Source organism: Narcine bancroftii, chromosome 1, assembly GCF_036971445.1.
Source record: "Narcine bancroftii isolate sNarBan1 chromosome 1, sNarBan1.hap1, whole genome shotgun sequence".
Classification (NCBI taxonomy): Eukaryota; Metazoa; Chordata; class Chondrichthyes; order Torpediniformes; family Narcinidae; genus Narcine; species Narcine bancroftii.
This window is the reverse complement of record NC_091469.1, coordinates 81,091,885-81,106,639: the sequence shown is the minus strand read 5'-3', so window position 1 is coordinate 81,106,639 and position 14,755 is coordinate 81,091,885. Positions and strand designations below refer to the sequence as shown.

The window sequence follows — 14,755 nt, the reverse complement described above, 5'->3', positions numbered from 1 at the left end:
GTGAAGTGGAAGGCATGGCTGGAAGAATTTGAATCCTATGCCGACAGTCGTGGCCTATTTCCAGATACCAGTACAGTTGAACAAAAAGCGCAGAGGAGGGCGTTACTTCTTTTCACTGCTGGACCCGCAGTTCGGGAAACATTTAAGACACTTTTGAATACTGGAAGGATGAATACCGGAAAGCGGTAGATGCATTAAATGCACACTATGAAGTGACACCGAATGCTACATTTCAACGCCATTTGTTTCGGAGAACGAGACAAGAAGATGGCCAGACAATTGCTCAGTACGTGACGAGACTACGCCACCTAGCTGTTGGATGCAATTACATGCCAGCTGATTTGGACAACCAATTATTGGATCAAGTTGTACAGCACTGCAGATCAGATAAACTCAGAAGACGTCTACTGGAAAGAGGGAGTGAGTTGGAACTCACCGATGCTTTAACCATTGCTGCTGCATTAGAGGCTGTTGAAGGGCAATTTCATACCATGACCCTGAAAGACAACTCAAGCCAGCAAATTAAGAGGCTCTCACATCGCCATAATCAGCCAAGATATACGCCGACACATGATGTGGAGTGTTATCGATGTGGAAACCAAGGTCACTTTGGAAAAGACCCATATTGCCCGGCCAAAGGCAAAGTTTGCAGAAAGTGTGGAGGTAAGGACCACTTTGCAAAGAAGTGCAAAAGCAAGTCCAATGCAGACCAGAAGAGGAAGAGTACAACTTCCAAAGGCAAAGCCTGGGGGAAAGGAAAGTATCCTGGAAAGAAAGATACCATTCGCCAGATAGACGGTGACGATGATGATACCCAGGAGGAACAGAGTTGTTACCAATTTACGTTGAATGAAGTACATCATGAGAAGGTCCCAGTGATCATTGGTGGAGTGACAGTGCAGGTCATTGTAGACTCAGGCAGTGACAGTAATGTGATTGATCGACATTTATGGGAGAAGTTGAAAAGGAAAAAGATCATCTGTACCTCAAAGAAGTGTTCCAAGAAACTGTATCAATACACAGCAACCAAGCCATTGCAGACCATTGGATGTTTTACTACAACTGTTGAAGCTGGAGATAAGTACACCGAAGCAGAGTTTATGGTCATAGAAGAGAGGGGAGAACCATTGCTGAGTAGAAGCACAGCGCAAGACCTGGCAATACTTCATATTGGAGCTTGTGTCAATTCAATTCAGTCATACGAGGATATGAAGCAAGAATTCCCCGCAGTCTTCCAAGGAGTAGGAAAGCTGAAAGGTCGACAATTGAAGCTAGCGGTAGATGAAACAGTCAAACCCAAGGCGCAACCAGTGCGCAGAACTCCGTTTGGACTTCGTGGGAAAGACGAAGCCAAAATTAAAGAATTGATCGAACAAGACATTATTGAACCGGTGGAACATTTGACACAATGGGTCAGCCCAGTAGTGATTGTGCCCAAACCAAAGGGTGACATAAGACTATGTGTTGACATGAGAATGGCCAATGAAGCTATAATTAGAGAACGACACCCTATACCAACAGTGGAGGAAATACTTCAAGAACTAACTACCAGCAAGGTATTCTCAAAAATTGATCTGAAATGGGGCTATTATCAATTAGAGCTGGATCCAGGTTCCCGAGATGTGACAACATTTGTGACTCACTGTGGATTGTATCGTTACAAGAGACTATCATTTGGAATTAATGCAGCTTTGGAGATCTACCAGTATGAAATCCATCGAGTGATTCAAGGCATTCCTGGAGTTGCCAACATTTCTGACGACATCATAGTCCATGCACCAACGAAGGAAGAGCATGACAAACGGTTGAGGCGTGTACTATCTAGACTACAGAAGGCAGGCCTTACCGTGAATGGAAACAAGTGCCAGTTCGGTGTGTCAGAAATGGACTTCATGGGACACAGACTTACAAGGGAAGGACTAAACCCTGCAGAGGCCAAGGTGAAAGCTATTGAAGAGGCACGTGCACCTCAGAACGTAACAGAGGTGAGGAGTTTCCTGGGATTGGTCAATTTTTGTGCAAAGTTCATTCCTAATTTCGCTACAGTGGCAGAACCACTAAGGAAACTAACCAGGAAAGGTGTTCCATTTCATTTTGGATCTGAGCAGAAGAAAGCGTTCACAGCGCTGAAGCAAAGGCTGACAGATGCAAAAACTCTTGGATATTACGATCCGGCGGCATCAACCAAAGTCATAGCGGATGCCAGCCCGGTTGGTTTAGGAGCCGTGTTGGTCCAGATGCATGATGGAGGAGCAAGAATCATTGCCTATGCCAGCAGATCGTTATCAGATGTGGAAAGAAGATACTGTCAGACAGAGAAAGAAGCACTCGGACTTGTATGGGCCTGTGAGAGGTTTCATGCATATTTATACGGCATTGAATTTGAACTCATCACAGATCATAAGCCATTAGAGGTGATCTATGCACCTAGATCAAAACCATGTGCCAGAATAGAGAGATGGGTACTCAGACTACAACCCTACAAATATAAAGTAATCCACATTGCAGGGAAAACAAACATTGCAGATCCGCTGTCCAGATTGGTGAAGGATGGATGTCCACAATCCAAGTCAAATTGGGAACAGAAACAGAGAGCTTTGTACGCTTCGTAGCTATTCAGGCGACTCCGAAAGCTGTGGCTACGAAGGAAGTCGAGAGAGAATCCGAACGTGATCCAGAACTCATGGAAGTAAGAGAATGCATACAGAGTGGACAATGGGACAAGTGTACTCACAAGGCTTACATTCCCATTAGAGACGAACTTTGTTGCATCGGACAGTGTGTATTAAGAGGTTGCAGATTGGTGATACCACAAAGATTGAGACCGAAGATCGTATCCTTAGCGCATGAAGGACACCTAGGTATTGTTGGTACCAAGCAAAACCTCAGGATCAAGGTATGGTGGCCAGGTTGTGATAAAGACGCAGAGAAATTTGTTAAAACTTGTCACGGATGTCAAATCACAAGTAGGAGTAATCCGCCAGAACCGATCCGGAGTACGCAACTCCCGACAGGACCAAGGATCGACGTAGCTGTTGATTTTCTTGGACCTTTACCGACGGGTGAATCAATTATGGTAGTGATAGATTACTACAGCAGATACTATGAGTACGTGGTGTTGAAGTCCACAACCACTGAAAAAACAATACAAGCGTTAGCAGAGATATTCGCAAGATATGGATTACCTGTTACATTATACTCTGACAATGGTCCACAATTCATTTCAGAGACATTTGCGGAATACATGAGGACCACAGGTATCCACCATCATAAATGAACTCTGAAATGGCCGCAAGCCAACGGAGAAGTAGAGAGACAAAATCAGTCCATTGAAAAACGATTGAGGATTGCACACGCAGGACAAAATTGGCGAGAAGCATTGCTATCTTATATGGCTGTCTATCGAACAACACCTCATGCAACCACTGGAAAAAGTCCTGCAGAAGCACAAAAATGCCAGAAATAAAGGAAATCCGAGACGACCAGGAGATGAGGGACCACGATGCTGAAAAGAAAGGTGCAGCAAAGCTGTACACAGATTCGAAACGTGGAGCCAAGTATTCAGACATCATGCCAGGAGATAATGTTCTAGTGAGGCATGAAACTGGTGGTAAGCTAGATACACCTTATTACCATCAACCTTATACTGTCGAATCCAGAAGTGGCAGTATGGTGACAGTCAAGTCTCCGACTGGAGTCCTGTATAAGAGAAATGTCTCAGGTGTAAAAAGGTACCAGTCCAGAGATACATCGAGCAAAGAGGTTGAAAGGCCAATACGAGATGCTGAAACTGAGAGACCTGATGATGTTCCAGAGGCAGTTACCAGCACTCCTGATGAAGTGACTAGAGCGCCAGAAACACCTGAAGCCGTGGCGAGCAGTATTTCCGACGCCGAGAGTGAACAACCGAGAAGCGACGACAATATTGCAGGCAGGCCGAAACGAAACCGGAAAGCGCCCAAACGATACGAAGACTTTGTGCCATAGTTTTAATAAGAACTTTGGGACAGTATTTAATCTTATATCATAAAGTGCATATATGAGTGCTGTAGGAAGTAAATTTTATGTAGTTGAGTTATAGTATTACCATTAGTTACGATGTTTGTATGTTTCCGAGGGATATTGGTAATTGAAGGTAAAGTTTATTTCTGATTAAAGGAGGGATGTCATGATAATGAATATGTATGAGATGTACCAGAAGTCACGTGGTATGAGAGAGAGAGATAAGAACACAAGCAGGAGAACAAAGGAAACGGGAGAATAAAGACACTCAGAAGTTTACCTGATAAAACTAGTGTTTAATGTTTTATTAACTTCACATTTCGGGCCACAAATGTGACATGTAACTTACTCTCAATCTTACTAAATTCTCAAATATTTATAATCCATTACATACCGAATCTGGATTTCCATCAATTCCTCCATTACCATTGGAATTTCTTCGACATTGCAGGACCTCTACCCCCTATCTGACCTTTACCTGTATTTTTCTGGTGAAGACAGATCCAAAGTATCTGTTAAACTCATCAGTCATTTCTTTGCCTCCTGTAATAATTTTGTCCGTTTCTGTTTTTAAGGGCCCAATTTTGATCCTAACTAATTTTTTCCTCTTTACATATCTAAAGAAGCTTTTACTAACTCCTTTTATATTATTGGCTAGTTTACTCTCGTACCTCATTATTTCCTCCCGTGCAGCTTTCTTAGTTACTTTCTGTTACACTTTGAGGGTTTCCCAATCCTCTAGTTTTCCAGTCCTCTTTGCTATATTATACTTCCTCTCCTTGGTCTTGGTACTGTTCTTGACTTCCTTCGTCGCCCACTGTTGCCCTTTACTCGCCTTAGAGCCTTTTTTTCCTTTTGTACCTTCTGAAAAATGCCCAGAAATACCTGCCATTTTCATTCCACTTCTCCCAGCCAGGGTATCCTTCTGTTGTATTTTAGCAAGCTCCTCCAACATGGCTGCATAATTAAACTGTAATACTGATACTTCTGACTTCCTTTCCTTCTCCCTTTCAAATTGCAAATTAAAACTCACCATATTATGGTCACTATTACCTAATAGCTCCCCTACTTCAAGGTCCCTTATCAAATCCACATCATTACACAACACCAAATCCAGAATTGTCTTCCACATGGTGGGATCCATCACGAGCTGCTCTAAGAATGTATCCTGGAAACAGTCTATAAACTCACTTTCTTGTAGTCCTGCACCAGCTAGATTTTCCCAGTCTACCTGCATGTTGAAATCCCCCATAACAACTATAACATTATCATTCTGATTTGCCAACCTTAACTCCTGATTTATTCTGCCTCCTGTATCTGAGCTACTGTTTGGGAGCCTGTATACGACTCCCATAATGGTCCTCTTGCCCTTGCAATTCCTCAACTACATCCAAACAGACTCTACTCCATCTGCTTTTATGTCACTCCTTTCAAGTGACTGAAAATCATTCCTCACCAACAGAGCCACCCCACCCCTCTACCCACTTGTCAGCCCTTTCAATAGGACATATACCCTGGAATACTAATTTCCCAATCCTGGCCCTCCTGCAGCCATGTCTCTGTTATTCCGATAACATCATACTCTCCAATATGCAGTTGAGACTCAAGCTCATTCATTTTATTTCTTATATTCTGTGTGTCCATGTAGAATACCTTTTAATCTGTTACTCCCCAGACCTTGTTACCTGATGCACTTGGCCATACTCTCTGATCCCTTTCTTCTCCTTCTGCCCTTTTAATTTCACTGCCTATCCAAGCTTTTCTTATTTTCTCTTTCCTATCCTATCCATAAACTCAGGTTCCTATCCCCCCCCCCCCACCCCCCGCCAAATTAGTTTAAATCATACCCAACAGCTCTATTAAACCTGCCCGCTTGGGGGCTTTTTGGTTAGGATTCCTGATAAGATTGAGGCTCCTGGATGGTATGTTGCCTCCCAGGTGCCAGGGATGTCTCTGAGTTCAGAGCATTCTGGAGGGGGAGGGGGAGCAACTGGATGTTGTGGACAATGTGGGGATGAGGTCCTGAAGAGGGAATATAGGGAGTTAGGAAAGTTTAAAAAGCAGGACCTCCATGGTGGTAATCTCAGAATTGGTGATTGTGCCACATGCCAGAGTGGCAAGGAACAGTGAGTTGTAGCAGATTAATGTGTGGCTGAAGAGTTGGGGCAGGGGTTGAGATTTGCAGATCATTGGGATCTCTTCTGCAGAAGGTTTGTCTTGTACAAAAAGGATGGGCTGCACCTGAACTGGAGGGGACCAATACCCTGGCAGGCAGGTTTGCAAGAGTTGTTGGGGAGGGTTTAAACTACTTTGGCAGAGGTGAAAATCAGAATGTAAGGGCAGTGACTAGGGTAGAAGGACAAAAGCATGATGCTATGTGCTCTGAGTTGGTGATGAAGGACAGTCAGGGGAAAAAATGTAAAGGTAGCCAGTCAGTGGTTGGAATGTCTATTTCAATGCTAGGAGTATGAGGAATAAAGGGGATGGACTTAGAGCAAGGATCAGTATGTGGAACTACGATTTTGTGGCCATTACTGAAACTTGGCTGGAAGAAGGGAAAGATTGGCTGATGAAGGTACCTGGATTTAGGTGTTTTAAAAAGAATAGGATGGGATACTGGTCAGGGATAGTATCACAGCTATCGAAAGGCAGGACGCTGCAGAGGAAGTGTCCACTAAGTCAGTGTGGGTGGAAGTCAGAAATAGGAAGGGAGCTAATTCTGTGCTGGGAGGGGTCCTGAGGGCACCAGGGAGCAGATAAGCAGACAGATATTGGAATGGTGCAGGAAATACAGGGTTGTAGTTATGGGTGATTTGAACTTCCCTAATATTGACTGGCACCTCCTGACTGCAAAAGGGATAGATGGGGCTGAATTTGTCAGGTATGTTCAGGAAGGATTCTTGACACAGTATGTGGACTGCCAACGAGAGGAGAGTTCTGGGTAATGAACCTGGTCAGGTGGCAGACTTCTCAGTGAGGGAGCATTTTAATGAGACCTCCTTTAGCTTTAACATAAGCCCCTTTCACTCTTGCATCCCACTAAATTGGCTGTTCAGTGTCTTGAGATGGGAATAGGGGTTTGGCTTTTTACACTTAACCACTCCTAACTGGAACAGTGAACACTTTCACACTTGCAAGGAGCCATCCCCAGGGTTAGGACTGTTCTACCTTCTACTGGTGACATCATGACACATTGAGTGACCTGCCCTAAATCCTGATCAATGTATTATGATCTTGTATTTGAACAAAATTAATCATGCCTAAATATAACATAATTAAGCTTTATGTAAGCACAGTTGGAGCTCATTAGCTCCTGTTGCTGTTTGTGCCAAGCTATATAAATCTTTATAAGGGACCGTGGTAAAGTGCTTGCAATAAATAGCAATAGTGGACAATTTTTAAACAGAGTGGGAAAGTTGGTAGTGCTTTAGCCCCAATTTATCTAGTGTGGCAAAGTTTGTAACGCTATAGTGCACAATTTATCTTGCGTGGGAAAGTTGGTAGCACTATCACGTACAATTATTAAATACAGTGGGGGGGGCGGGAAAGAGAAGTGATTGCACTATAGTGCACAATTTTAAGACAGTGGGGGGAAAGCAATGGCAGACCTCACTTCCCAGAATGCCCTACGGCAGAGAAAGGGCTGTATGACTGGCTGCAGCAACGAAGGGGTTTCTCTGTCGCAGGGCATTCTGGGAAGTGAGGTCCACCATTGCTTCCCACCACACTGTCTTTATAAATTGTGCACTATAGCGCTACCAACTTTCCCACACTGTTTAAAAATTGCTATTTATTTCTTCTTCTTCCCCTGCTGCGAGTTTCCCCACAGCAAAGTTTATGCCTTCATTTTATCTTTTCTTCCTTCACGCTCCTGCATTCATGCAAAAACTTGGGTCATTTCAATCCCACAATGCAATTACAACGTCAGCATCTGTAGACGCCTGGGATTGTACTAGGGGTTGAGGCTGTCAATCCCTGGCTTGAGATTATGTCATCTGATGCCAGCATTGAGCTGATCTCCCTTCACACTTGGCACACTAAAGGCCAATTGGCAGTTAATTCCTAGGATCACTTGCAAGTGTGAAAGGGGCTATAGCTATGGAAAAGGATAAAAACAGACAAAATGGGAAATCACATGCAACTTTTAACAAACAGGGAAGAACGTTAAATGGTACTCAATCACTATTTCACTTAAGCAACAATATAGATATTCACCTCGGAATTCGGTTGGACTGTCAACGGTAAACCTATACTTGACCCACTCACACTTCAAACAGGGACTCATACACGCAACTGGGCGTGTTGCGGCTCTCTGCGAGTACCGACCTATCACAGTACTAATGGCTCAGCTTCAGTGTAGTGCATAACTTAAATGTGACATTTCCAGTGATGTCCACAGTAGCAACCTGCATGGAGCAATGCCCAGGCCTTGGACCATGAAGCAGAGAGAAAAAATACACTGTGTGTTGATATTTTCAGTGCTAATCTGTGCACGAATGGGTGGTTGGAGTCCAACCTTGATTGACAAGTGATGTGACTTCTGAATACGTTTTGGACAGGGAGGACACATGATCACCTACAATACATGCATTCCAGACAGGCAGGGAGGCCACATTTCCTCCACACACATCTCTTCATTTTACACCACTGGCCAGGGCCTCATCACGGATCATCAAAATTTTGTCCTGGTTTAACCTACCAAAGTTCAACATTTCACACTTGACAGAGATAAATTTCATCTGAAACATTGTCTGATTTTCCCAGTTCTTATAGATTCTGATGGAATCTTACAAAACCCACTTCATTATCCACTAAACCACCAATTCTGCTATGATCTGCCAATTTCCTAACCATGCAAACTGCATTGTCATACAAGGGGGTAATGTGTCTGTTCTTGACAAAATTGTTGTGCCAATTAGGTAATAGACTACAAGTTTAGAACACGAGAATATAAAAAATAACAGTAGGCCATCCAGCCTATCGAGCCTGCTCTTCCATTTGATCTGGCCATGGCCTCAAGACCACCAAACCTGCCTTTTCTCCCATTAACTCTTGCTTCTCCTAATATTCTCCTATTATGCAAAAACTGTCATAAGTATATTTACTTTGTGCAGACTCAACATAATTTGCTTTTCCACTCAATTTAGTGCTGCCAGCAAACTTTGATACACTACACTCAGTCACCTTTTCCAGTTGCAGGCCCAGCACTAACCCTTGTGGCACTCTGCCCACCACTGATTGCTAACCAATGAAATACCTATTTATCCCAATTCTTTGCCTTCTATTGGTTAACCAGTTCTCTAGGAATTGATTCCAAACTCTATGCATCCTTATCTTGAGGATAAGCATTTTATGCAGCATCTTGTCGAATACCTTCTGGAAATTCAAGTACTTATATCCACCTCTTCCCTTCTATCCACTGCACTCAATATATCCTCAAAGAACTCCAGTAAATTTGTCAAACATGGGCTGCCTGTCCTGAATCCATGATGCCTAATGAAACCATCAAGATATCTTGCCATTACTTCCTTAATGACAGCTTCAAGCATTTTCCCAAATACAGACGTCAAGCTAACTCACCATTAAGTTACCTGCTTCTTGACTACATCTGTTTTTGAGCAGTGGCATCACATTTGTTGTCTTCCAATTCACTGGACCTACTCAGTCCAGAGAATTTTGGTGAATTATCACAAATACCTCTACCATAACTTCCATCATTTATTTTGGTAAACTAGTATATGTTTCATCATGATCAAGGTACTTGCCTACCTTTAGGCCCACTAGTTTGTTCAGTACTGCCTCTATTGAAAGCAAATGGATCAAAATCCTCACGTCCCATCGCATTCATAACATCTCTCTTTGGTACATTAGATGCATCCTTCACTGAAGACCAACACAAATTAGTTGTTTGCACCTCGGCCATTTCTGCGTTACCAATATTTATTCCTCCTCCTCCTCGTCTTTCAATGTAGCCACCCTTTTCCACTTTATATAAAATCACAAAAACTTTTACTGTTTTTTTATATTTTGCATTAGTTTAATAATTTATTCTGTTTTTTTAATGCTTTCTTAGCAGTTTTTTGTTGCTTTTTAATGTTTTCTCAACCTTCCAGTTTCCAACGGTCCTTGTTAACTTTGTACATGAGCTTTTTACTTCCTGTCTTCCTTTATTTCCTTGGTTATCCAAAGCTAGCTCTCTGTCCTCACTCCTTGTTTGAACTTGAATATGCTTTTGTTGAGCGCACAGAAAAATCTCTTTGAAAGTCCTCCATTGTTCCTCAACCAATCTACCTTAGCCTGTGTTCCCATCTACACTAGCCAAATCTTCATTCATCCCACTGTAAACTCCCTTGTTTAAGGATAATACAATGGTTTTACAGCTAACTATTGCACCCTCCATTTGTATGAGAAATTCAATCATACCATGTTCACTCTTTCCCAGAGGATCTCTAACGAGATAATTAAATTTACCTGTTGAGTTGCACAGGACCAGTTCCAAGATCGCCTTTTAAGTTCAACAATATGCTGTCCAAAAAAGAAATTCCTAAAATTAAATCCAGAATTACACCTCACTCCTCTCCATGTACAGGACTTGCTGAATGTTGGCTAATAAATTTCTCCTGAAAACATGACCTCCACTTGGGATTTTTTTTAGAGGGAATATGGGCAAACTTGGTCAGCATGAACGAGTTGAGCAGAGGAGATCCTTTGTGCTGTTCAATGACAATGTATTTTAAATAGCCAGGATCTCACTTACATTTAAGGTAACTGAAACCTCCCACTATTACAGCGTTTTTTACGCTTTTCAAAAGAGAAATTGTCCACAAATGTCATCTTTTATTACTCTTTTTATACACACACATGCAGCTGCTCCATTTTTGATCTTTACTCCAATCCAGATAGCCTCATTAAATAATCTTTCCCAAAACTGTGATTGTCTCTTCACTAATAATGCCATATTTCTTCCTTTGCTAATGCACAAGTCGTTGCTTAGTCTAAAGAAACATTAACAGCTTGTAACCCATGCAACTGATATTGTACATTCACTGCAGGAGGATAGTGCTCGAGAAACTCAGCAGATCACGCAGCATCTAAAGGAAGTACTGTAAACGTTTCGGTCCTGAGCCCTTTGTCAACCTTTTGTGTAATGCATTCGGTCGAACCTCTGCCGACGTTCTCGTTTAATACAATTTAAATTGGTTACACGCATTTTCTACTTTCTATCAAATCGACATCTTGGTAATTAGTGAAACACGAAAGTCTGCAGACGTTCTGATCGTAGTAAAAATCTAGAAATGCTGGAGGGACTCAGCAAGTAACGAGACATCTTTGGGAACTCGTTTTGTTTCCTAGAGGTGAATTGCTGAGTAAGACATCGTACACTGCTTTCCACCACGAGTGTGCTGAATGTAGTCACCTTAATATGTTTTGAAGTTTTACAATGAAGGCTTTAAAATAGTTGGGGTTTTTTTTAATATGTGGTATTATACTCATGCAAATTGACGCGGTTTTTGTAAAGGTTTGACTGTGGTTCAGTTGTTCAAAATTTTACTTTATTCTGGTGTGGTTGGACTTGAAGCTCCGTGTTCAATATCATGCAAGAGTACTTATTTCATTTAGTACTACATCTTCGAACTCACAATATTTCTACTTTAAATTAAAAGTAAAATTGAATTTTTCAACCAAATTGTAAATTTTAATACTTCATTGTGAAGCCTAAAAGCATACAAGTAAAAAAAATGCTTGATGTTAGCCACATCAGACAGAACTTATTTTTGCCTAAAGGCCCAAAGTATACACAGACTTCAATGTTGGACAAATTACCCACTTGTTTTTGTCACTTGTACACAAGGCAGTAAAGTTTACAATTTCATATTGTGGGGACTTGTGCCTCCCAGAAAGCATCGACTTCTGAAAAGTTTCCTCACCGCCCCCCACCCCAACTATTGTCTCAAATATGATTAAGCCTCCCCATTAAATAACTAGGTTCCATCAACAAGCCTTTAAACTATTATTTACAGTGATTCCCATTATCAAGTATCCGTCCCTTTAAATGTAAAAGTTTCTCTCTGGTCTCTCCCGGAGGTGATGTGAGAGGTGGAGAAAATCCGTGCCCCTACCTACTGATGTAGCCATCGCCATCTCCATCACAAGTCCGGAAAAGACGTTTCATCCTCTCCTCCTCCCCAGTGCTCGAGGTATCACTACTTCCACTACTCCCGCTCATCACAGCCGCCATCTTCTCTTCACCCAGCCCCCGAAACCCGCAACGTCACAGCCAGCGCGTCCCCGCGCGAGCCCGGAATTCCAAACTGCCTTCTGCACACACCACAACATCACAGGCTCCGCCCACCCCGACCCCTCAGAGGCCGGACGAGGGGCGGGCTGCGCATGCGCCCTTCTGCTCGGACGCTGGGGATCTGGAAGCAGAGGTCTGTCATGAACTAAAACGTTTTTTTTCATATTTGTACTTTTTTTTTACGGCTGACTGTTCTGAAGAGTTTGGACAATTCGCCCTCTCTGTATAAAAGATCTGATGCTCTGTATCCCCCCCCCCCCCACCACCTATTTCTGCGAGAATGGGCGACTCTTTCACAACTTGATGTGAATCCTAATTCTAATCATACACCTTAACGAAACTTCGTAAACCTGCATCGAGAAACGAGCCCGACAAGTTGGGTAAAGGAGATCCCCGGCCCGCGGATCAAGGACGTTCGGTCCTCAAATTTTCTTCGCATTTCAGCAAGATCTTGCACATTTTGCTTACCCTTAAAAGAATCTATCCCTGTCCTAAAATGTTCACATTTTTCAAAGACCGAGGAAGATCATTAAAAAGGCCCACGATGATCCTGCGAGAATTTAAAAAAAGCTTTCGTTCCGACCTAAATATACCTCCCCCCAAAAAAACTAGACCCTCCCTACCTCATAACCCTCTCTTTCTCTGTCATGCATGTACCTGTTCAAGAATCTCTTAAATGCCCCTATTGTTCCAGCCACCACCACCGCCCCTAGCAATGCAATCAAGGCACTCCCCACAGTTTTTATTTTAATAAATGCGAGATGCGCATTTAATATTTATGTCAAATGTATCAATACCCCTCAGGATCTCTTATCTTTTTTTTTCTCTTTGGCTTGGCTTCGCGGACGAAGATTTATGGAGGGGGTAAAAAGTCCACGTCAGCTGCAGGCTCGTTTGTGGCTGACCAGTCCGATGCGGGACAGGCAGACACGATTGCAGCGGTTGCAAGGGAAAATTGGTTGGTTGGGGTTTGGTGTTGGGTTTTTCCTCCTTTGCCTTTTGTCAGTGAGGTGGGCTCTGCGGTCTTCTTCAAAGGAGGCTGCTGCCCGCCAAACTGTGAGGCGCCAAGATGCACGGTTTGAGGCGTTATCAGCCCACTGGCGGTGGTCAATGTGGCAGGCACCAAGAGATTTCTTTAGGCAGTCCTTGTACCTTTTCTTTGGTGCACCTCTGTCACGGTGGCCAGTGGAGAGCTCGCCATATAATACGATCTTGGGAAGGCGATGGTCCTCCATTCTGGAGACGTGACCCATCCAGCGCATCTTATACGTTACAATTTAATCCCCTGTGCTATTCTCAACACCAGTGGATATGTAAGGGATGCTAGAATGTGAGGAGTCAAGCAAATGCTCATTAGAAATGAAGTATTATGGATTAAATCAGGGTGAAGGGATGCTGGAATGGGAGGAAGGGTTATAAAAGTATAATAAAATAAGGATCTTCAAAACAGGATAGCAAGTAGATAGCTTTAGCAAGTCGATTGATTAATGAGTAAAGAACAAAGACATGATATTTCCTGGCTAACAAGTTTGCAGGAAGGCACATAAACTGATAAGAAGTTAGAATCTACTTGGGCAGAATAAACCAATCCAGGAGGCAGAAGAATGTTAGGGGGAAGGTATCTCTGTACTGAAATGAAATGTATAAAAGTTGGGTCAGCCTCAGTATCTGTGTGTATTCCCAGGGTAAGGGGAAGTACCCAACTTTGCATTGTTATAATAGTAGAATAAATGTTCTTTGTTCTCAATTTTTGTCTCGAGCAAATTCTGTGAAGGCACTTCTGTTTCTCACAGATACAAAGCCAAAACCTGTTCAACCTTTTGCTTATCGAACATCTTGCCTATTTCAGGTACCTTGTACCTTCTATTACCCAGTGTTCAGAAATCCTGATGGTTCAGCTTTGGCTCAATCATTATTCCACAATGTGGTGAAACAAGAAAGTCTGTAAACACTGTGATGGTTGTAAATTCACAAAGTCATGGAGAAATTCAGCAAGTGCTCCATTGTCCATCCGAGGCGAAGACTTATTTTCAGGCCTGAGCCCTTGCTCAAAGAATGAGCAAAACGCAGGCACGCGCCTGTATAAAAAGGGAAGGAGGAGCAGAAGCCAAGAGGCCACAGGTGCATCTTGAAAAGTCATTAATTTCTTGACAAGGGCTCAGGCCCGAAATGTTGGTTTTATTATCCTGCTGAGTTTTTCCAGCACTTTTGTATATTAAGTACAGAATGTAAGCCAGAATCTATCATATAAATAGGTTGTGTAGTCAGGGTCTGGAACAGGAGTTAGGAATGTGGCTTGATCTGCACCAAAGCCAGTGCACATATACTGTATATCCTGCTTCTGTTAAATTCACTGGATTCACTTGAAAAATATTTCTACAGTGTAATATTCTATGGTTTGTCTGTATGTGCATTACGTTTAGTTGTGTGTCTACATGTTTTTGCACTGAGGAC

The 14,755-nt window shown here is 42.7% G+C and overlaps 1 protein-coding gene across 4 annotated transcripts in view; it reads right to left on the bottom strand.

The window, feature by feature from the left end:
* mcc (MCC regulator of WNT signaling pathway) overlaps positions 1 to 12,302 on the bottom strand; it is a 218,455-nt gene extending 206,153 nt beyond the window's left edge. For 3 of the 4 annotated variants that reach the window (XM_069930960.1, XM_069930976.1, XM_069930981.1), the window contains exons 1-2: positions 12,123 to 12,302; positions 10,474 to 10,527 (exon numbers count right to left, since the gene is read on the bottom strand). In XM_069930960.1, coding sequence (XP_069787061.1) covers positions 10,474 to 10,527; positions 12,123 to 12,241 — 173 coding nt within the window. In that variant the 5' untranslated portion in view covers positions 12,242 to 12,302. The remainder of the gene's footprint in view (positions 1 to 10,473; positions 10,528 to 12,122) is intronic. The other variant, XM_069930968.1, reaches the window with a different exon arrangement.
* Between the last annotated feature and the right edge of the window lie 2,453 nt (positions 12,303 to 14,755).